Source organism: Danio aesculapii, chromosome 10 (genome assembly GCF_903798145.1).
Source record: "Danio aesculapii chromosome 10, fDanAes4.1, whole genome shotgun sequence".
NCBI lineage: Eukaryota > Metazoa > Chordata > Actinopteri > Cypriniformes > Danionidae > Danio > Danio aesculapii.
This window is the reverse complement of record NC_079444.1, coordinates 22,916,465-22,941,769: the sequence shown is the minus strand read 5'-3', so window position 1 is coordinate 22,941,769 and position 25,305 is coordinate 22,916,465. Positions and strand designations below refer to the sequence as shown.

General features: G+C 35.3%; 2 protein-coding genes across 2 annotated transcripts; one reads left to right on the top strand and one right to left on the bottom strand.

Annotated features, from left to right (window-relative positions):
• The first annotated feature begins 285 nt into the window (after window positions 1-285).
• Window positions 286-15,568, top strand: pcolcea (procollagen C-endopeptidase enhancer a). The gene is made up of 9 exons (XM_056467190.1): window positions 286-452; window positions 5,563-5,671; window positions 7,741-7,999; window positions 9,427-9,551; window positions 10,066-10,202; window positions 12,528-12,880; window positions 12,951-13,031; window positions 13,548-13,718; window positions 15,037-15,568. Exons 1-9 carry the CDS (start codon window positions 340-342, stop codon window positions 15,165-15,167), a joined length of 1,479 nt encoding a protein of 492 aa, XP_056323165.1. The 5' UTR covers window positions 286-339; the 3' UTR covers window positions 15,168-15,568.
• A 3,739-nt stretch (window positions 15,569-19,307) lies between these two features.
• si:ch211-237l4.6 (uncharacterized protein LOC446130 homolog) lies at window positions 19,308-23,847 on the bottom strand. The gene is given in 4 exon segments (XM_056467153.1): window positions 19,308-19,962; window positions 20,057-20,161; window positions 23,644-23,730; window positions 23,733-23,847. Coding segments are annotated over 4 exon segments (462 nt in total). The 3' UTR covers window positions 19,308-19,807.
• Window positions 23,848-25,305: the final 1,458 nt, after the last annotated feature.

Sequence of the window (25,305 nt, the reverse complement as noted above, 5' to 3'; positions counted from 1 at the left end):
ATTTAGGAACTTTAAATAAAAAAGGGCATATTAAAAATTAAAACCCCCAATCTAAAGAATAGTGGTCTTCCCCAATGTTTAAGACGCAGTTATTCAACTTACAAACAAACTCAGCATTTGTTTCTCTGCGTCTCCTGCTTTTATTGATGCAGCCTTCTTCCCTTTGGCCAAAGTCAATGAGACTGATTCTCAACCCAAAGTGAACATCTGGCTCTAATTATAACCTTCCCCTTGCTCGTCCCCCCCATAGCGTCACTTTCTCAGTCCCTTAGCATCCCTCCCTCAAACCTCCTTCTCCTCCTTCTCGTCCCGGGTCGTGTGTCCTGTGGCCGTGTCTGCATGAGGATCTCAGTGCTGCTGGATATGGAGCGTTTGACTGTGGTGTGGAGTTTGGGGCTTCTTCTGTCTCTCAGTTTTGGAGAGGTCTTTTGTCAGACCACCAACTACACCAGGTGTGCGGTAGGGCTGTGAATGAGAATGAGCTTGGTGTGCATGTCAGGACAGCTCTTTGAAGCTATAAATAACCAGTTTTACAAACCAAAAAGGTTTCTGTCTCAGGAGCAGTTTAAACTCGCTAGCTTTTTTTAGATGCCTGTGTGTCATTTTTTACTGAAAATGCATGGTGTTGGTGAATTTGAATGTGGTTTTAGGGTGAACTGGTCAGTGCATCAGATCCAGCTTTCCTCGTTCCCCAATGCTAATTCTGGAGAACACAGAATTCAATGATTTTTGGATGACTAGAGCAATCTGACTCACATCTTTATGGGCAGGAATGCTGGAAAACGTGTTATGCTTACCTTTTAAAGAAACAGTACATTCTTTAAACAGTAGCTTTACTTGTAGAGAAACTTGTCGTTTTTTGTAGCCAAATTTTCATTAAGTATCTCTAAGCTGGAGATATTTTACTGAATGTTTATGCTGCTCTTTTTCCATAAAATGAAATTAAACATAAAATAGCACTACACGTGTAATGCATCAAATCTAAAGTTACGATAGCAATTTTCCTTTTGTTTGTTTACTATTTTGATAAAGAGCATTCATTTTGGCCATTTACAAGATGTAAAATCAGCCTGAAGTGTCTCCAGAATGTGTCTGTAAAGTTTCAGGTGAAAATATTCATCAGATCATCTACTATATCCTGCTGAAAATGTCAATTTTGGGGTCAGAGGGAATTGTAGCAGTTTTGCGCCTGTGCCTTTAAATGGAAATGAGCTGGTTGTCCCCACCCACTCTTGGGACATTTTCCTTCAGAGTAGGCTAACCGGCGAAAAAACAGGCAGCAACTCAGACATGAAACCGAGACCCTCAGGCATGAATACTATAGCAAGATGAATGAGCCATACACAAATGCAGAAGTGCGTGTGTGTTTAACATGATGTGCTGTTTTTGCTCATCTACTCAAGGCTAATGTGACAGGATGCCCACCAAACAGGTAAATGTATTGCAGCGTAGAGTTCAATTATGGCTAAGTTACTGTGTAAAATAAGCCTGATTAAACGTCCACAAACTGGGACTCCTGTTATGTGATTGAAGCATCCTCGTTATTAGTTGTGTGCACTATGCAGTTGTGATAATTCCAGAGTTTCTTTGCAAATCCTGTCTGGTGGACATGGTTATATGCATTAATACTAAGACATTGTAATATGTCCCTGTCAAACAATATCGGTGGGTGGGTAAAACGTACTTCTGTTATGGTGTGGTGGGCCAACATAATCTCATGGCAATTTGTAACTTTTTGATTGAATTTGTATGAATTCGTATGACCTTATTTGTACACTTTAGTACAATTTGCTCATCTCCCAATGATGGTTGGGTTTAGGGGTGGGGTTTGGTTGCCATGCCTCCTTTTTTAAAGTTGTACATTTTCGTACGACCGAACTTGTAAGAATTCCTACGAATTAGCCACTAAAATGACAAAACGTAAAGTACTTACGTTTCCTTGTGAGATCAGTCTGAGTGATCCCTTAAAATCGCTGGAATTTTAATCCTTAAAAAAAGACTTGTTTTGTTTATATTACTCCAATATGACTGTGGACTCACTACACACTGTAAAAAATGGGCGTGATTTCAATGGTAAAAAACTGTAGAAATGCTACAGTAAAAATCCGTAATCTGGTTAACGTTATGTTTCCTTAATATTTACGGCGAATAACCGTAAATTGACTTTCCCAGAATTCCCTGCATGGCACATCACTTTTTCTGCTTTTTGTTGACATTACTATAGATATTTTTAGTTGTTTCCCCATAAGTTATGTACATTAGAGATTTATGTTACATCTAATGTTGATAAACAATGTTTATTTCATGACTTTAATTTTATGCATGTTACCATGAATGACACTGAGCACCTTCTATACACTGATACACGTTTCTACTTGTGGGAAAAGTTGTTTGAGATGAGCTTTGGATCATTGTGTATATTTCTCATGACCACCAGCATATGGCTGTGTTACTGTGTCTAACTGTGTAACAAAAGATGTGCAGATGTTGGTAATTCAAAATACAGACATATTACATCTATAAATTAATGAAATACGGTAGTTTACTGTAAAAATGAGTAATTACTTTTACGGTTTGTATCGTATTTTTAACGGTAAAATACTGGCAACCACAGCTGCCGTTTTTTTACTGTAAATTTTACGGATTTATTTTTTTATTTTTGAAAGTAATTACCAGAAGCAAACACAGACACACAAATAATAATTACATATTTTTCCACATTCATTCAGTAAAACTTCTTAATATTTTGTGTACGATTACTTCATGGATGATTTCATACCATGCTGTAAATGTGCCTTTTCTGTCAGATTCAAACAAGGTTATATCAGAAGCACGCACAAAAAACAACTCAATCTTGAATATGTGAACAATTGCATGTATCAGGATATTAGATCTGTGAATTAGCAGTTTTTGGACATGGTGAAAATACATGATAACACAAAACAGTTCAACACATCATGCAGCAAATATTAAACCATTTCAACACTGGATATTGTGATTGCCAAAAGAAAACGCAATCAAGCTGTTCGAGATTACTGATACAAGGAATAATCCTTTGGAGCAAACTTTGTGCTTTGTACTTTTACAACAATTTGTCATGCTAAAATAACAGTATTACACACTAAACGAAGAGTAACAAGCATAAAAAGACAGTACAAAATATTTAAATCAAATATTCATTAATTTATTCAATTTCCTTCAGCTATGTCCCTTTATTCATCAGGAGTCGCCACAGCGGAATGAACCGCCAACTTATCCAGCAAATGTTTTACACAGCAGATGCCCTTCCAGCTGCAAACAGTAATGGGAAACACCCATACACACTTAGTCACACACATACACTACGGTCAATTTAGTTTATTAAATTTACCTATAGCGCATGTCTTTGGGGAAAACCGGAGCACCTGGAGGAAACCCAAGTTAACACGAGGAGTACATGCAAACTCCACGGAGAAATGCCAATTGGCCCAGCTGGGACTCGAACCAGCGACCTTCTTGCTGTGAGGCGACAGTGCTAACCACTGAGCCACCGTGTCACCATTAATTAAAACATTATGCACCTAAATAGTCGTCATTTAGAAGTAGTCTATTTTCCTGTGGCAGGTCGGTTTGTTTACTTACTTTTATTAGCTGTAAATATTTGAAAATGCCACTAAAACAGTAAAGTGCCATAAACATCCCCTTTACTAAATCTGTCATTCTGTAGGAGTGACTGTGTAATGACTGCTATTCTGGCTCTGCACCATCACTTTACAAAAGAGCCCTGTTTTATTTTGCTGTGCCATAGAGTTTAAGTCTATAAACATATGTTGCTGCAGACGTCAACGATTATCACAACAATAAAACATTTCAGGAAAGTTATAAAGGATTTTGAACTGTCAGTGAGTTTAGAAATACTGCCTGCGATGTTGTAAACACTGAATTAAAGCGTCTGACTCTGTGAAACAGCTTTTTGAAACTGTTGCTTGCCAAGTCTATAATTTAAGAAGTTTTTTAAAATGCTCTTTTCAGTTAGCAGCACTTGATGAAATTAAACCGGTGGAAAAAGTTCAGATGCAAAAACTTCCAGGTGTCAGAAATTGTCTCAGCTTCCTGTAGCTTCTTTATTTTTAGTTTTATGGCAAAGAAGTTGAGTTATTATAATCTATAAAGTTCCCTTTATTGTCTTTAAACTAAAATGTCTAAACAAAAAGGTAGAAGGCCGAGAAAAATGCTTATTTTAGAAAAAAAATTTAGATGGCACTTACAAGTTTTTGCATCTGAACTCTTCAAATTAGCAAATTATTACTACAAGAAATGTCATGGACTACTTTGTACAATAAATGTAATGACAAATGAAAAATGAATGAATGAAAAAACACTCTATTCATTTGTATTTGCAACTTACTGTGTAATTTCTATTATTTCTTTTTTGCCACAAGAAACCTATTGTTTTTCTATGGATTAAAGTTTACATTGAGTGAAGTTTCACAAACTAATTTCGAGAGGAGCACGTGATATGATTGACCGCAGCTGGTCTCTCATCTACAATCATTAGTTAGCCAATCAGATTAATCCAAACCCACTATAAGTAGCCTGGCAAAAACTACTCCCTTATCTTCGTTTTCCGAAGAAACCCCCCATCCACCCCTTCTCCCCCTTTCTTCCTGTACCACGGGGAGCTCTCGAGAACTACCTGATCTCGTGCTCCCCTTACATGCTCAATCGACCAGGCGGGAGCCCTGGGCTCAATTATCTCCGAGCTCAAGGTTCTCTCCCGGGACAGCATGCCAAACCTGCTAACATTTGTCAAACAATATCTAAGTGTGAACTCTTGAAATACAAACACTTTACAATAAGATTGTATTAGTTAATGATTTACTAACAAGAACAAACAATGAACAGTACATTTATTACAGTATTTATCCATGTTAGTTAGCATTAGCTAATGAAAATACAGTTGTTCATTGTTAGTTCATGGTGTATTAACTAATGTTAACAAGCATGAATGTAGACTTTAAATGCATTAGATAATGCTGAACTAATAAATGTTGTACCATGCTTGGTTTATGTATACATTAACTAATGAAACTTTATTGTAAAGTGTGACCCAAAAACCTACAATAAATATAAATATTATATTTATTTTCAATATAACATTTGTATTATATAAAATAAAAAGCTAGTATATACAGTGAACCAATCTAAAAATACAATAATGTATATACTTTGCTAATAAAATCCTGAAATACATGAAAATCCACCTTTATTAGCTTTTAAAATTATTTTGTATAAATATCTGTCCCCTATTTAACTGTATTTTGACTGAAATCTCATGACAGATAATAACAAAAGCTTTTGTAACAATTATAACTTATTTTAGTAGTATTTATGTGTTTTAATAGCCGTAATTGAGTTGTTGTGGGTCCATCTGTGTGCATCTGTTTGTACTTTGTGAGATTATGTGTTTTGCAAACTATGTCTTGACTCATGTGTTTATTGTGCAATATAAACACATTCATATGAGCCATTTTCTTATAGTGAGCAGAAATCTCTCTTTTTCACTCTTCCTCGTTTTCTCAGGCCCGTGTTTAACTGTGGAGGGGATCTGGTTGGAGACTCAGGCTTTGTGGGAAGTGAAGGATTCCCATCGTTTTACAAACCCAACAGCAAATGTACCTGGTACATCACAGTAAGTGAAGGAGGATTTCACACTCGAGTTTCTCCAGATTACTTGAGATTGAAGGGGGATTCTATAATTGCAGATACAATCAGCATTTCAGAAATTATATTTAATAATCAGTGCTTGCCAAACACAAGTCACTTCCTTTTTTTACATTTAAAGGTGCCAAGAAATTAAAATAAAATGTTGTAGATGTTAATATCCCTATTGTTTGTTTTTAGGATATCTATAAGCTAGTGCGCACCAAAACACTGACAAAAACCATGTTTAGCGGATATTAAACCGATATAAACATGTCAAGCTTTTTGTCATATCCGCCTAAATGCATCAACGGTTTTATTCAAGTCAGTTTCTCATCAAATCGTGACCAATCAAATGCTCTCTAGTATCTGACATGCCCCACCCCCTTCAAGACGTTTCACATTTGATGTGCTTGAGCTCAACCACTCTCATTGGCAGAGCTGTGGGAAAAAAACTAAACACTATTGGCTGTTTTTTAAAAGGGGAGGGGCTATACTGTCTCTTCGTATTTAGATTAACTTAGAATAAAAACACACATTTCAAAGCACTTTGCGGGACCGTTAAAGAAATAACAGCACAAAAGATTTCTTATAGTATTGTTGGTAACCTGTAACTTTCAACTTTGGTTCTGTCAACACTGATACTTTACTTTGTTAACAGAGTTTGATGGTAACAAAATTGACAATTTAAAATATTTTTGTTTTGGTCAAAAACTCTTTCGTGGCAATAATGAAATCCTGATTAAAATACTTTACTGTGAGATCAGTGATGGGCTGTGTTAATTTCTAATACTGACGTTTTGCAAAATAACTCATGTTGAAACTAATTTTCAGATCCAAATATTTTCTCAGCGAGAGCACACATGCCTTCAGTACTTTAGATATGATCAGTGATGGAAAGTGACATCATTTCCTGTATCTTAATTGTAATTGTAAGCTCATTTCATCAGTTTAACGGTACAGTATGGTAACAGAATGGATATAAGATTTACTGATACATTTTATAACATGAAATTTGATTTAAAACAATTAAATTTTGTAGAATTAGGGAAATGTTTAGGGCTTTATCAATAAAATAAATAGAATATTACTGAAGTAAAATAAAACAGTTGAGGTTGCAACATAGGATTATTCTGAAAACGTGGCCTTGTATACATTTCTGGAGATTGCAAATTATGTAGCCAGAAGTATGTAAGGCTGCATTTCGTCTTTAAAATGAACGATACGGGGTGGTATGATATCATTCCTTTTCGCGCTTACCAGCTGACCGCTTACCTCCGTATGGGCGGCTTTCCTGCTGTTACCAGATTGTCCAATAGCTCGCCATGTGCGCCAGTGGACTTTAGACGCAGAGAGGAGTTGACCAGGATGACAGGGTTCTATTCTAGCGAAGGACGCTTCCAGAAAGCAGGTAAGACAAAAACAAAAGACAAAAAATTAGATAAAATAAACAAGTAAAAAACGGGGTGAGAATGTGGTCAAATCTGAAAACGTGGTAAAAATCAGGTGAGGGCTTTTCCTTTTTCTGAATTGCTTTTTAAAACTGTTAATTGTGGAGGGTGGGTCAGTCAATCGGTCAGTCATTCAGTCAGTCAAACAGTCAGTCGACAGCGGCCTCTAGTGGATTTATGCGAGAATAGCAGGCGTGAATGGCACTCAAGAGAGAAATTTGTGATGTGAAAAAGCATACACATCGGCCTCTAGCAGATTCATGAAAACAAAAATTGCTAGAAACGTAGCCCCTGGGACATATTTGGCGCTCTCCAGAAATGTATATAGAGGTACATTTTCAGAATGAGCCTCGGTTGCAATTTACACAGTGATACATGATGATAAAATACACAGTATGATTCGAACAAAATGTAAGGCAATTTTTTTTGTGCGGGAAATACTATATATTGTTATGATTTGTAAAATCTTGGTATCCATGCCACTGAGTAATTATTAAAATAACTAACGACATTTGAGGAAAAATAACTGAAGTAAATAAGGACTTTGCACAACACATATACCTGCAAATAAAAAAAATCCTAAAATATGTGTGTGGCTTTGTATCAGGTCCCAGAGGGCAATGTGGTGATGCTGTCCTTCAGGATTTTTGATCTGGAAGCTGATCCTCTCTGCCGCTACGATTATGTGGATGTTTATAACGGACACTCAAACATGGTGCAAAAGCTCGGCCGCTTCTGTGGGACGTTCAGGCCTGGGGCTCTCATCTCCACGTCCAACACCATGATGGTCGAGATGGTTTCAGATTCAGGAACTGGAGGCAGAGGCTTCGTGGCCTACTTCAATGGAGCAAAACCACACGTTGATGGTGAAATCATGCATATTAAATATTAAATATTAAATATAAAGAGCCAGATTTACCAAACAGTGCGAAATAGCTGGAGACTCCAATAAGGTCATTGAGCAGCCTGGAAAAATTGAGCTTTTGATACTGATAATGTGAAAATGGGATCATTTCCAAAGTAACCAGTGCATTTAGCCGGGGCCGGTCTTGATGGCTCGACTACCCCGGTTAGGTTTACCTGCACAGCACTTCACTAGCTGGCCTCCATTATCCAATCAATCAAAGAGCAGCGCAAACAGGATGATAATCAATCAACACAATCTAACAGCATTTTGTAACTATTTTATGTTTTTGTAAATAAGTGGAAAATTCATACATTGTGTTTGTACATTTTACACAGTCTGCTGATCGAATATCCTAGTGATATTTAACCAATTTATGCTCAAATATGTCAGAATGGCTTAATGCATGTAGTCTTGTAACAGTGCCCCATGTGAATATGTTTTTATGTATTTTAACCATTTTTTTTCTAGAAAATTGTATTCGAATATTTCAGCAACTATAGTTATTATTAGTAATTAAATATATTGTATTCACATCCATTCAGTTCATTTTCCTTTAGCTTAGTCCCTTATTTATCAGTGGTCACCACAGTGGTGATGTATTCAAACTTTAATGTCAAATTTGAATATGAGGAATACATTTGGCGTTCTTAAAACGACTGCTTTCCCACACTGAACTGAATTAAACTTAAACTCTGAAAACTGGACTGACACAGTTTGAATTTACTATAGTCTTGTATGTTAAGCTGCTTTGACACAATCTAAATTGTAAAAGCGCTATAGAAATTAACTTGAATTGATTTGAATTATCGATTTGTCTTAAAGTGGTGAAACACACATTAGTTTCCCCAACAGCACTGTAAAACAATGCTTGGATCCATACACTCGATTTGGGTTCAGACAACATGAAAAAGTTAAGTTAGCTCATTAGTTTTTACAAATTTAAGTGGATTGAGCAGATTGTTGGAAAACAGGCAAAATAACATATGTTTTAGTTCTTAATTGATCAAAACACAAAATAGTTATGTGTTGATTGTTGTTACATAAGCAGCATTGAGATTGTGCTGCTTATGTAACGCTAATTTACTATTCACTTCAAAACCTTTATATAGTTTTACAGTAAAATGCTGTTAAATTCTGTAAAAGTAAAACAGTAAATATCTGTAAAACCTAAATTCTTGCTATGATATTTTGTTTAACTAATTTGTGCCCGAATGAATTTCTGAATACTTTCATAGTTGCAACAATGGCAACATCTAGGACAAAAAAAAATCTGTTTTTAAAGCTATTTTATTTTGTTTTATTGAAGAGGAAAAAATGCATATTATCACAATGTTAATGTTTGCAGCCTCAGTGATCTTTTCTCTCAATTATTTTTTTTTCTTTCAGAGCACCAGTTTTGTGGTGGGAAGCTCACAAAATCTCAGGGCACGATCAAAACTCCCAATTGGCCAGAGAAAAATTATCCACCGGGCATCAGCTGTTCCTGGCTTATAACAGTGGAACCAGAAATGGTCAGGAAAAAACATAACCCTGCAGCACTCACTGATCATTTATTGAGTTAATAATTCAATGCTCAATAGTGGCAGCAGGCCAGACAGTTTTTGTAGCCTGTTCTTTAAATGATAAGAAATAGGCCTGTTGGGAAACAGAGATATTTGAGATTGTATCTGGGATACTTTTAAAAACGAATATAAGAACCTTTTCCCAGAAAGCAAAATCATTTTCTGATGTTGAACTTTTGTCAGGGTCAATGCTGTTCCAGTCATTCCATATTTCTACTATTGTACTATTGAAATATTGAAGTATTGCTATTATTATTTTCAATACTATTATATTACTTTGTACATTTGAAATATTATTTACAAACGTTTCTTTCAACATCTGTTCACGGAAATGTTCTTTTGGAACCCTAAAACGGTTCCTCTTTTGCTTCAATATGAAGCCACACTTATTGCTTGAACAATTTTTTAATGTATTGAATCATTGTAAAGATTATGTTTGAGGTTTGGCTTTTTTGTGTTTCAGGTGATTGAAGTGAAGTTCGATAAGTTTGATTTGGAATCTGACACATACTGCCGCTTTGACTATGTGGCGTTCTTTAACGGAGGAGAGAAAGACGATTCGAGGCGCATCGGAAAGTACTGTGGATACGCTGCACCTCAGTCAGTATTCATTTTTATCTCATTGGCTGTCATTTAACTACTAAAGAAGCTACATTTTACTATTATTAGGGGCTATACATAAGGCTCATATAATCACTATTTTATTGCAACTGTGCAAAAAAAGTGGTAAAAGGCTTACTCTAAGCCAAGAAAATTGCTGAGCCACACCGTTTGCGGGGCTGAAATGTCCTCCCTATGCCATATTTGACAGCTCAATAGTGGTTTTATCGACGCGATCTCAAAGCAATTCGTAACTTGATTTAGTAGCTAATTCGTATTTGTACAATCAGAGTTGTACAATTTGGTGCGATTTGCTCATCACCCTATGACGGTTGGGTTTAGAAGCGGGGTTGGGTGCCACGACTCCTTTTTAAAATCGCTCATTTTCGGATGACTGAACTCGAACGAATTCACCACTAAATTGACAAAACGTAAAATACTTACGTTTTCTCGTGAGCTCAGGCTGGTTTTACAGGCTTTACGTTTAGTCAACACAATCTCACGGCAATTCGTAACTTTTTGATTTAGTGGCTAATTCGTATGAATTCGTACGATCTAATTCGTACATTTTCGTACGATTTGCTCATCCCCCAATGACGGTTGGGTTTAGGGGTGGGGTTAGGTGCCACGCCTCCTTTTTAAAATCGTATAATTTTGTACGAATGAACTCGTATGAATTCGTACGAATTAGCCACTAAACTGACAAAACGTAAAATACTTACGTTTTCTCGTGAGATCAGGCTGGTTTAGCTTATCTGTCATTATGTTTTGTAATCTGTGCAGTTGTCATTTTAAAGTCAAAAGTCTTCAATATATTATCTTGGCATGTTAGCATGTTAAAGACAGCTTAATTGATCACCAGCTGATGTGTGAAAAGATTAAAGCTATAACAATATGTTCAAAACAATGCAATACAAAATACAGTTTAGAAATGTGACATTTTAATAAACAGAAACTAAAATATAAAATGACAAACAAAAAATGCCTGAAATTTTAGGACTAATCATATTAACACTCCCTGACTTTCAATGTCTGGAATAGCCCTTTAAAATATTAGAGGATCTTTTAGAATTTCCATGATCAACCTTTTACTGCCAGGAAAAACTAATTTTTTCTTTTCATCTAAATGTGTGGACAGCATCTGGATATTTAGGTATACTGCAACAAAGCTATTTCCAACTTCTTTGAATTGGTAAAAAGAAATAAAGAAATTAGCTGTCAATAAGTTGGGGAAATCAATCACATTCATTCTCTTGTACACAAGCACAACTGAGCAATATTGAGCATGAGTGATAAGCTGCTAACTGCAATTTATTTAATCGCCACCAGAGTCGCTAATAACAAGGGTTTCTGAATTCTTTCACTTTAATACAGGGGTGCCCAAACTTTTTCTTACGAAGGGGCAAAGACCTTTATTGAGGGGGGTGGGCCGAAGGTAATTATACCAAACTATTAAATTAAAGCTGCCATGGTAATTTCCTAATTTACTAATATTGAAAAAACGCTTTAATCATAATATCATATTATTAATTATACGTTTTTAAACTTTTTTAAATTATTAACTATACATTTTTGCATTTAATAATGAAATTTTTACAATAAAGACAAACACATTTATAACACAATGTTGTTCAGTGAATCAAGCTGAACCTGCCTTTGCCTTAATTTGCTCGTTGTTGTCTTGTGTATTGTCTTCTATCTTTGAGTGACAGTCTTTACATTTTTAAAAATCTGATTCATGCACAACATTTAATCGAAACAATTAATTTTAGTTTTCCTTTTTGTAGCTCATCTTCTAAATCTCTTTTCAGATGGACAGGCCAAACTAAAAGTTTTCATGGGCCAACTTTTGGGCCAAAATGAAATTCTGTTATTAATTACTGTTATTAATTCTGTTCAATTCATGTCCCTAAGACCTTTGTTAATTTTCAGAACACATAATGTTTCATCTGAGAGCTCCCTTATCCTCCATAGACAGCAATGGTCAAGAAAAAGAACTAAAAACATTGTCAAAACATTCCATGCCACTTCAGAGATGTAACTGTAATCATACAGAGCTCAAAAAACACTTTTGTTAACCAAAAAAGCTGTAAAAACATGTCTTTCATATCAGATCAGGGTGTGCGTTTACTACAAACAATACAAATGCTTGCATATGGCGCTGCTGACTCTAAAGGCAATACATAGTAGCGTAATCCCCGTAGAAAAAGAGAAGCGTTTTCATTTTTGAGTGATCTAACCCTTTAATATAATTAGCTCATACAAATTTTAAACTACCACCAAATTTTACTGTTGCATTCCTGATTTCTTGTGTTTAATCTGCAGGAGCATTGTTACGAATAGTAACGTGCTGTTAGTGCAGTTTGTATCTGACCTGAGCGTGACTTCGGACGGATTCATGGCGTCATACAACAGCATCCCACGTGGTCTCCATTCTCCGTCTGCAGGTGGCGATGTTGTGTCAGGACCAAGAGTGTCTTCAACACCCACAAAACCTAAAGTCACCCCAGTCAAACCAGCGAAACCTGTCGTAACAACAGAAGTGATAACTACAACTACAACCACAACCACAACTACAGAGGTGCCGGAACAGCCAAAGCCCCAACCTAAACCCGTTAGACCCATTAAACCTGTGAAACCTCCAGTCCGTAAACCAGAGCCTGAAAGACCCAGACCTGGTAAGGAACAGATGAGAGTAACACATGATTCTGCTTATGGTTGATCGTAACTTGTTTAAACTCTTTTTAGCCACCGAAACAAACCCACTGTGTGCAAAGGCATGTAAAAGAGATGGAACAATCAAGACCAGCTTCTGTGCGAGTGAATTTGGTAAGCAACAATTTGGTACTATAAGAAGCATTAAGAAATATGTATACATATCTGCTGAAAGCTTGATTCCCATTGGTTGATGAACATCTAAGGTATGCATTATGTAACTTTTTAAAAAGTAAGTCATGACAAGATACCTAAAGAATTTTGGCTGCTTCTTCAAACTACTTATTTAAAATGAGCTGAATCAACACAGTTCTTGAGGTTTTTTTGTGACAACTTAATTGTTTTATGTTCAATCCACTTAAATTTGTAAAAACAATTAAGGTAACTTAATTCATTTGAGTTGTGACAACATGAAGGAGGGTGTGGAACCCAGCATTTTTTACAGTGGGTTTTATGTTATATTTATTATTACTTATTTAACCATGTTTCATAATTATATTTTAACAGTTTATTGTAATTCACGCTTAAGTGATTGATAAGACAACAAGTAATTTAATTAAGTTAACCGTCTCTATAAGACATGTATTTGATTTCAGTTCTCCTTGTAATGTTTTTCGCTCTGTTTCTCAGTGATCACTGGTAAACTGACAGCATTGACTGCTGGGCCTGGAGGAAGTATGCAAGGCACCGTATCCTTAATTAAAGCCTATAAAACTGGCAGACTCACAATCACCCAAGCTGGAGAAACCATGTCTGTCAAACTCATGATGCCCTGCAAGAAATGCCCATTGCTGCGCAGAGGTACAGTATATGGCCACTAAACATATACCCATATTGAAGAATTTAGTATATGGTGATAATGAACATACACAATATTGATATTGTGGGCACTTCAAAATACAGTGAATAGGTATTTATTAGTAGTATTAGTAGTATTAAACGGTAAACAAATTTGAAGTGGTGTTCATACCAGGGCCAGGGCTTGGCTTAATTGGTTAATAGTTTGAACATTCATTCATTCATTTTCTTTTCGGCTTAGTCCCTTTATTCATCAGGGGTTGCCACAGCGGAATGAACCGCCAACTCATCCAGCACATGTTTTACGCAACGAATGTCCTTCCAGCCGCAACCCAACTCTGGGAAACACCCATACACACTCTTTCACACACTCTATACGGCCAATTTAGCTTATTCAATTCACCTATAGCGCATAGATTTGGACTGAGGGGGAAACCGGAGCACCTGGAGAAAACTTATGCGAACATGGGGAGAACATGCAAACTCCACACAGAAATGCCAACTGACCCAGCCGTGGCTCGAACCAGCAACCTTCTTGCTGTGAGGCAATTGTGCTACCCACTGAGCCACCTAGTTCAAACATTAACATTTTATAATTTCATAACAACATTACATTAATCTCCAATAGTTAACATTAGTTAATTGAACTAAACTATTCAATTAAACCAAACCACGAAAACTACAAAACCTTTGATTAAGCTGATGTTATTTACTTATATCATCAAAATCGCTTAATTAAATAGAGTTAATAATTAATATAATTAAGCATTTTTAATTTAATGTTAACATAGTAACTGCTAAATTGAAAACTAAAACTGTACTTTTGTCAATGCAAATTTTAATTGGACTAACATCTGCTAATAAAACTTTCTTGTATTACTTTATAACACATTCGTGATTTAATTAGTTTGGAACATTTATTTACTCTGAACATGTATATAAAAATAATCCAGCTTACAGTATTTATTATTATACCTGTTAAAGTAATATTAAGAAAGCAATATTGTAATATTATATCATGATCAAAGCTTCACCAACTAATCTAGACCGAATGTTACCACCATAAGCCTAATGGCCACATATGATATCATAAATACAAGCATACGTCCATTTGACATACATTTATTAGTTACTAGTTAATTAGTTAAAGTTATTTAGAAAAGTACTAATAAAGTTATGGTAAGACTTTTCCGAAATTGATTGTAATGCAATAATGTGCACCTTTAAAGCTGCTTTGAAACATTAATTACTGTGAAAAGCACATTACAAATAAACTTGAATATGAATTAATTTCTTGCAAATCACCCTTTATATTTAACAGGTCAAAACTACATCCTGATGGGTGAGGTGGATGATGAAGGCCGTGGTGTTCTCAATCCTGGCACTTTCACAGCTCTTTACAAAGCCCCACATCACAAAATGCTGACCAACATCAACAACCAGCCATGCTGATCTGATCCCCCATATATCTATGTAAACATGAGCAACATGTGGAGAAAAGACACTAGATGAAAGCAATGGCTATGGACAGTGATTAGACAAGATAATGAGGTAATTTTTGGCATGCTCACAGTCACACAAAACTTTTCTGGACTGATTTGATTCAACTATGGTGCATTCCAACCTTGATATTTTAATAGCCAGTATATACACAACACAGAGATGTCACTAACTGTAATTTATGATGATGTCATCTGATTTATATAACACAGTATTGCATTGAATTTTACACTGTGTTGTTTCATTGTGATGGGCTTTCTTTATTCATTGAAAGCTGGTTTTGGTTGAAAATACATCCTTGACACTGATTTAAACCATGAGTACATACTAAACTGATGATGTGGTTAAAATAACACTTCTCTTTTTCTTTTCTACCCATCTTCTCTGTTTATATGTTCAGAAAAGTACATCATATCCTGTAGTTCACTCTGGACAGTGTGTAAATTATTTAATACATTAATCTGATAGACTTCATTGTTGTTAGTAGTAAAAATGAAAAAGATTAAAATAGTTTTAGTAAGTTGATTTAAAAGGCATAAGCGAAATTACAAATGTTCTTTAGCTATAACTGAAATGTGTTTACTTTTAAATAATAAAATTGCTTGGTGATAAAAGCTGAATGAAAAATTATATCTAAAAATATAATAGACATACATTACAAATTTGAATCGATACTAAATATATACTATAATTAACAAATACTACAATATAATACTAATTATACTAGTACAACATAATATTATCTAATTCATTCATTCATTTTCCTTCGGCTTAGTCTCTTTATTCATCAGGGGACACAACAAAGGAATGAACCGCCAACTTATTCAGCATATGTTTTATACAGCAGCTGCCCTTCTTGCTGCAACCAGGGGCGGACTTAACCAGGGAATAAAAGGGACCCGATCAATGCCAAGAAGCCTATATTAATCATATAGCTCTTTTTATACATTTTCTATGTTGTAAAATCTGTCTATAACCATTAAGATTTTAGCATTATTACTTCTTTTCAAAATCAGTGGCCCCCATGATTAGTGGAATGCTCCTTCCGTACTGCACATGCAAATATTAAAATCTAATCACAAATATAGCTAATTAACTGTACATAGTTTGTGAACTTGCTTTTTATTTGTGAATTTATTGTATTTTTACATTAAGAAGATAAAGGTTCCACTTAAAATGTATTTTTAACATGCAGTTTATTCTAATCTAGAGAAAAAAATATCTAAATAGGAGTAGAGGGCTTTGAGTTTTAATGTTAGGGCCCCATACATGGGATTGCTTAGGGCCCCCAAATCACTAATCCACCCCTGGCTGCAACTCAATACTGGGAAACATCTATACACACATATACACTATACCACGCCTTTGGATTGTGGGGGAAACCGGAGCACCCGGAGGAAACCCACGCGAACACGGGAAGAACATGCAAACTCCACACAGAAATGCCAACTGACCCAGCTGGTACTCGAACCAGCTACCTGCTTGCTAACCAATGAGCCACTACATCGTCCATATTGTCTAATTATAAAAACCAAAACTATAAATAATAAACATGGGGAACTCATTTAGAAATTAAGTCATATGTTAAGCTTATATACATTTAATAAATTACGTTTTTAGAAACTTTGATATGTCAATTAAACGTGACATTCGTTTAGAAAACTGCTATCTAAAATGTTTCACCACATCACACACTATTTCGTTTATTATTTAGTATATCTGAGCAACAGGCCAACATCATGCGAACTACGCAAAAAGAAGCACACCAATGTCCAACAGCCGTATTGTCAAAAAATGCTAAAGGATTGCGTTAGGATTTCTGTATAGGATTCCAACTGGAATTTCTGTCACATACTGAACCTTTCCTAAAGGATTCCAATAGGATTTGTTTCTTTCTGAAACTAAAATGGCTTCATAGCGTCATCTAGTGGCCAAAAAATTCCACAGATGCTCAAAAATGAGCTAAACTCACCCCAGTACAAAAACACCACAATTAACGTCAACTTTAAAAATGCATCGTGCAAGTTTGCAGTCATAAGCTCTGGCCTATCATCACAACATTAGATGCTTACAGACATCCATCGACGTCACTTAGGCCTATTAAAGTGGATAATGACTTTGGCACAATGAGTTAATTCTCATCCCATGTCTGGCAACCGGACAATTTATATCCTGTCTGTCCTCTCTGCGTCCTCCCAGATGACAAACATGGCTCCATCACCTCTTATCTAAACTCTGGCTAATGGCTTAATGTTTACACGCGCCAATTAAATTGTACAGTGTAAATCCACCTTGTCGGTCGAGTTTAATATTCATCCCAAGATTATAGAAGGGTGAAGTGACAAAATATTCACAGTTTCCTTAAATTCTAGATTATTCAAGAATAAAAACAGCGTCAGTTTATTGTGTACAATTATAATAATAGTTTTAACAAGTTTCAGACGGTGATATAGTATGTTAAAGCACTGAGCAGACATTGTATGCAAATAATTTAGTCTTAAAGGGATAGATCACCCAAAAAAATTTAAATGTCAATGTTGAATTGAACTCAATGGTGGTTGAGTTTCTCAATAGGATATTATCCTGTCCTCTCCTGCAATTTTCTTCCATGGACTACAAGTCATTACAGGGGATTTGAATAATTTAATGACACTGTGAAGATGCAATATTCCAGAATAAACCGATTCAGAACAGATAGGTTCTCTTAGGCTCTCTTGGCCTTCATCCAAATGTTTTTTGGGTGTACAAAAGAGTTCTTGGAGCTTTGTTTGATTACAGCTGAACCTTGGAAGTCACCTTGTCCCTTTTTGAAGTCCCTTTTCTGGACCTTAAATGTCTTGAGGGGACTGCTGCTCTTTATGGAGGACAAGAGAGCTCCCAGATTTCATCTACAATATCTTAATCTTGTGTTTTGAGGATGCACGAATGTCTTGGACAATTGGAATGACATGAAGGTGAGTGATTAATAACATTTTCATTTTAGGATGAACAACTCCTTTAAGGAAATTAGCAAAATGAGCTAGATTTTTATTAATAACTGTGAGCTTTCTGTTCATTAATTCAGACCCCAACCCCCCCCCCCCCCAATATATATATCTTCAACTTTTTTCAAGCGTGCTTCTGATTCATGAAATATATACTTAAAAATGCTCTTTTACTCCTTAGGAAAGCATCAAATAGGACTAAGCAATTGCCTTGAAATGTATGTAGTAGTTTTCTAATTTCTAGTTTAGTAAAATGCATAAGTGAACATACAAATGTTGTTTGACTTTTATAATAATACTTTTACATAATACTATAATATTATTTGTACATAATCATTGGTGCTGTAAGATGAATTCAAAATGTCATATCTAAAAATATATTAGACATGCATAGAAATATAAAAATTACACATAACAATAACTACAAATTTTTAATAAATACTAAATATAAAAAAGATGTAAAAAATACTGCAATATAATACAAATTATGCTAGTAAAAAAGTTGGTCAGAATTATTAGCCCCCTGAATTATTAGCCCCCATATATTTTTCCCCCAATTTCTGTTTAACGGAGAGAAGTTTTTTTTACACATTTCTAAACATAATAGTTTTAATAACTCGTCTCTAATAACTGATTTCTTTAATCTTTGCCATGATGACAGTAAATAATATTTGACTAGATATTTTTCAAGACACTTCTATACAGCTTAAAGTGACATTTTAATTCAGTTAACTAGGCAGGTTAGGGTAATTAGGCAAGTTATTGTATAACAGTGGTTTGTTCTGTAGACTATGGAAAAAATATAAAGCTTAAAGGGGCTGATAATTTTGACCTTAAAATGGCTTTTAAAAAATTAAGAACTGCTTTTATTCTAGCCAAAATAAAACACAAAGACTTTCTCCAGAAGAAAAAATATTATCAGACATACTGTGTCTGATAATACAAAGGGGGGCTAATAATTCTGACTTCAACTGTATATATATATATATATATATATATATATATATATATATATATATATATATATATATATATATATATATGTGTGTGTGTGTGTGTGTGCACAAACTAAAAGCTACAAGCAACTGAATACGACAAAATTAATGAATAAAATAACAATAAACTCTTTTATTAAAGACTCAATCTGCTTTTAACATAATTGGACATTAAGAAACCAAAATATATAATTACTAAAAATGTTCTATTATAATTCCAGTTATTCACACAAATCCTTACTCTTTTACCTGAATACATTCATAAACCTCTGAAAAACCAATTATGTTTCCATCTAAAAAAATAAAAATGACAGAGAAATCATACATCCAGGACAAGATAATCATACAAAACACACATCCACCATACACTTACAAACACTTACAAAACCAGCCCAGAGTCTGCATTCATCACTCTGTCTCCATCAAAACATTTCATTATATTCCAACAGTATAAGAACAAGACAGGTGAATGCCGGACCTGACAGAAAACACTGTGACATCTTCACTAAATACAACAGGTTTAGTTCAAGAGTCTAGCAGGCTCCTACACTATTGTTTGGGATCGTCTAGAGTCAGGTACAAGGCGGAGGATTCTGGGAAAGGAGCCCAGAGGTCAGCAGGTGGCATCAATGATATTGCCATCCATCTGGTGGCGATAAACTACTCGTGCTTTATGGGAGAAATAGACGGGATGTGTGACGCTTTCCACTCCATCGTATCCCCAGGAGACTGTTGGAGAAAAGACAGGCTGCACCTCGACAGATGGTACTGTGAACGATAGACGAAAGAGGAAATTAATGTTTAAGAGACAGACATTAGGAGGATATCAGGATGGTGATATTCATTAAACAATGCAACTCACCAGGCGGAGGAGGGCATAACCTGCCTTTACCTCGGTCTTTACAGCGTTTATACCAGGGAAAACACTGCAGGACTTTCTTACCCATGATTGACCGAATAGAAAAATCTGGAGAGAGAACATGGTGTAAGCTCTACTGACAAACTTTTAGACACAGTGTGGAAGTTTACATTAATATTTATACTATTCCTTAATATTTAGAATATTTCTATAATTTAGAAATGCTTAATAATGTCTTTACATTTGTATTTATTGAACAATAATTATATTAGATTATATTATTCATTCATTAATTTTTTTTCGGCTTAGTCCCTTTAATTATCCGGGGTCGCCACAGTGGAATGAACCGCCAACTTATGCAGCACATATTTTATGCAGCGGATGCCCTTCCAGCCGCAACCCATCTCTGGGAAACATCCACACACACTCACTCACTCTCATACACTATGGACAATTTAGCTTATCCAATTCACCTGTACCACATGTCTTTTGACCGGAGCACCCGGAGGAAACCCATGCGAACGCAGGGAGAACAAGCAAACTCTCATCCACACTCATACACAGACAAATACACAGACAATTTAGCCTACTCAATTCACCTGTACCGCATGGGGGAAACCGGAGCACCCAGAGGAAACCTATGGGAACGCAGGGAGAACATGCAAACTCCACACAGAAACGCCAACTTGCCCACCAATTATTTTTTCTTCTGGAGAAAGTCTTTGTGTTTTATGCCAACCAGCGACCTTCTTGCTCTGAGGCGACAGCACTACCTACTGCGCCACTGCGTCGCCCCTTTATTATAATATAATATAATATTATTATAATATTAATATATAATTATATTATATTATACTATATTAAGGGCGGCACGGTCGAACAGTGGGTAGTGCTGTTGCCTCAAAGCAAGAAGGTCGCTGGTTCGAGCCTGGCCTGGGCAAGTTGGCATTTCTGTGTGGAGTTTGCATGTTCTCCCTGCTTTCCCATAGGTTTTCTCCGGGTGCTCCGGTTTCCCCCATGCAGTACAGGTGAATTGAGTAGGCTAAATTGTCTGTAGTGTATGAGTGTGGATGAGAGTGTATGGATGTTTCCCAGAGAAGGGCATCCGCTGCGTAAAACATAAGCTGGATAAGTTGGCGGTTCATTCCACTGTGGCGACCCCAGATTAATAAAGGGACTAAGCCGATTTTTTTTCTCTTGAGAAGTTTAAAAGACTTAATATTTAATATTTAACAGCAACAAAACCAACACTTGCAAAACGTAAAGTGCCAATACATCATTAGATGTGACTGATGAATATGAAGTTTCAGTAACATTGTGTTTTTTGATGCTTATCTCGTTTCTCTGACCGGAACAGAACATTAGCTGAGAGGTGAAAGTGCGAGATTTCCAATGGCTCTAAGAAACAAAGAGCTCATTCATCTTAAGAGGATTATTCTTCATTCGTGACTGAGGTTTGTAACGGTAGTATATTATTCTAGAGGGGCACACAGTTGTGCTCTCTGACCCATTTCAGAGGGCTGGAACAAACAGCCGAGCGAGAACAACCAGATCTGACTCCACAATCAGTATCAATCAGTCAGTGTTAAATGTAGACCTGAAGTACAGGAAGGGAACGATTTTTAACTGAACACTTCGATTGCATAAACAAAGACCAGAACCACCCTGTATTGAGCAGACTATGATTTATGAATCTTCTGTAAATTTAGAAGATTGTCTTCATGTGACAGGAGTATTGTATTTAGATACAAAGAAATGCTGTGAGGAAATTAACATGTGCTGCAAATATATTAAAGTCAATTAATTTTAAATACTAAAACATAAATGGTACAAAAAATGCTACATTTATAAGATGAAGATAATAATATGAAACATTTAATATTATAATTTTATTTGTAAATAATATAATATAATATAATATAATATAATATAATATAATATAATATAATATAATATAATATAATATAATATAATATAATATAATCAATAACTACATTTTATAATGTTTAGTGTATGATTAATAATAAAACATAATAATAAAATTGCAGTAATAATCATTTAATAAAATATATATTAAAAACTGTTAATAATGTTTTGGAGTTTGATGCACAGCTTCTAACTAACCAACTAACTAACTAACTAAAATAAATAAACAAACAAACAAACAAACAAACAAGTAAATAAATAAATAAATAAATAAATAAATAAATAAATAAATAAATAAATAAATAAATAAGGACTTTTGAACAATTACAGAATTGATTATTTATTTGGTGCATGGCACTGTCTTAATATCAAACGTGCTATTTTTCTCATGCATTATGGATGTTATATTGATAGCCTAAATGGATATTCTTTACGCTATTGAGAAATTAGAAATGTTTACTATTTGGAAACGACACAATTTCATTAAAGTGTGTTTAAGGAAGCTAAATGCACAATTATTTAAATTATTAAATAAGTAAAAAATGTCAATAGAAACTCATTTTATTAGGTAGTATTTATGTGAAATAACTTCTCATCCATTATAGGTAAAAGATAAATAGATTAAAAGATAGATGGGAAAAGAAATATTCTTTACAATATTGAGAAGTTATACCATCTTATAAAATATTTTATTACACAAACATAGGCTATACATATACATACACATACATTTTTACACTTTCTTGTAATATCCCACTTAGGCTATAGTTTATTTTCACATATTATAGGAATTTCTAAAACAAATTTAGAAACTAAACTGCCTTTATAGACTATACAGTGTAAAAATCCTGGGTTCAACTTGTGTTAGGACAACATAAAAGAATAAAGTGGATTGAACATAAAAAAATTAAGTTGTCCTCCCCAAAACCTCAATAATTGCTTGATTCAGCTCAATTTAAATAAGTTAATTTAAGTCCAAAATAGTTCAATTTAAATAATAACAAACAGCAAATATATATTTTTGAGTGCATTATGAAGAGGGTCCTTATGTCAGGATCATATATCAGCGTCCGTGACATGAGCATTTCTAGCCAAGATCCTTTTAAAGTCCAGTGTTTATAACGAGTTCGCTAATGCAAAAGCCCCTTAAATGAGTACGTACCGGACCTGAAGCCTTTAGATGCCAGAGAAAGAGGCTTTGCCGTTCTATGAAAAGTATCTTACATAAAACTCTGCGAGGGGAGGTCAATCCCTCATTGAAGAAAATCAAACCAGAGCAACAAACACACATCACAGAGCAAATAGGTTCAGATCCAAATATACTTAGGCACACCGAAAAAACATTGCTTATAGCTTGCAAAATTAATACAATATTCATATTTATCTGAAGAATATGCTTTAGTGTCATTTATAGATTAGACTTTACTGTGCACGTCAGGGAGTCTTGTCTCAATCACGATTAGCCTATTCATAATATTTAATAGTATATGTAGTTTATATATATATATATATATATATTATATATATATATTATATATATATATATATATATATATATATATATATATATATATAGTTGTTTGCCTACAACTTCAACACTTTGCCTACGTCAGTCACACACACTCCATTAGCTATCCATAAAACATGACTTGTTAGAAACGCACCTGTAGAGAAGGGAAGCAGCGCGCGTTTTATCCAGTGGTCTGCAGAATCTGCTCCATCTGAAACTCTGGCTCCATGAGATGATGTTAGGACAGCGAGCAGGGCTCATTCCCGGCGGACACTGATGCTGCTGTGACTCTCTGCCCCTCTGTTCCGTTACCTCGGTTGCGTATTAGAGCTTTGATTGAGCGTGCGCGAAACGCCATGGGAAATTTCCACCGGCTGAGGCTTTAAATAACTAATCCTGCAAGCCACAACAAAAGCTCTTGACCTCAAAAGTGGCTGAGAACATTTTTTCATTTTTTACCGACAGGCGCCTAGCAAATCTATTTTCTTTGCCTTAGCAAATCTTAATAAGTTAAAGCTGCAGGTTTTATTTATTTATGTATTGTCTGACAGGTCCAGAAATGGATGCTGAGACGGCTTGCTGCGGGTTGTTGTTGTTTGTTTCTGTAGTTTAACAGTTTATTAGAAAAATCTCATAACCTTTTAATAGCCAATCAGAAAATTTGCCGTGAGTTTTTGATTGGACAATGGATGCTTCCTCATCGCCTGTTTTAGAGCCAAATAGAGAATAACAGTCAAGTTCTGGAAGTATTTTTGGGGTTTCTTTCTGCAATGCGGAAGCTATTTTCTGCAAATGTTTTAGAACATTCACTTGCACATTGGGGAAAATAACTAGCATTAACCATCGGTAAAAAAACAGTAGAACTACTATAGTAAAACAGTAAAATTAATATAATTAAAATACTATTTTGCAACATCAAGCAGCAAATCAAGCTAGTCTAGAGTCTTATTATAGTCTCCAATAGCTGTACCTGCAAGGACAATGCTGCATTCATGTCATGTCAGTATACCTACTTTAGCCTAATTCCAATAAAACAAGATGTGTGCTGTTTACGTCCTCGCTATAGTGCAATGGGCGTAAACTCAATTTTTGGAGTGCCGCAGCTCTGCAAATTTTAGCTCCAACCACCTCCAACTCACACCTGCTTAATAGTCTCTAGTAGTCTTGAACAACTTTATTAGCTGGATCAAAACCACCAGGAATCAAGTTTGAGACCTAAGCTATAGTGATTCACAATTGCTTTTAGGCAAAAGTCAATAACATCAACTTTTAAAATATAAATATTATGAAATTACTGCTTAATTGCATCACATGCCCATCCAATCAGATGAATTCAAACGCGCATAAATAGACTGCTCTCCTTGCCTTATTCATCTTTGATTTTGAAGAATCCCTCCCCCCTCCACTCAAGTCCTTCCACTCTTTTTTAGGTAAATAACAGGGAAGTTCTCGAGACCTACCTGAGCTCAGACTCTCCTCTTTTCTGACTAAACAGGAGGGAGCCCCAGGCTCAAGGATCCTCCAAGCTTTCTCCCTGGACAGCATGCCAAACATGCATTTACCTTATTAAGCATCAGCTAAGTGTCAACTCTTGAATTGAGATTACGAGTTCTAAAGGACGACATGGTGGCTCAGTGGTTAGCACTGTTGCCTCATAGCAAGAGGATCGCTGGTTCGAGTCCTGTTTGAGCATTTCTGTGTAGAGTTAGCGTGTTCTCTCTGTATTTGTGTGGGTTTCCTCCAGGTGCTCTGGTTTCCCCGACTGTCCAAACACATGCAATATAGGTGAATTGGGTAAACAAAATTGGTCATAGTA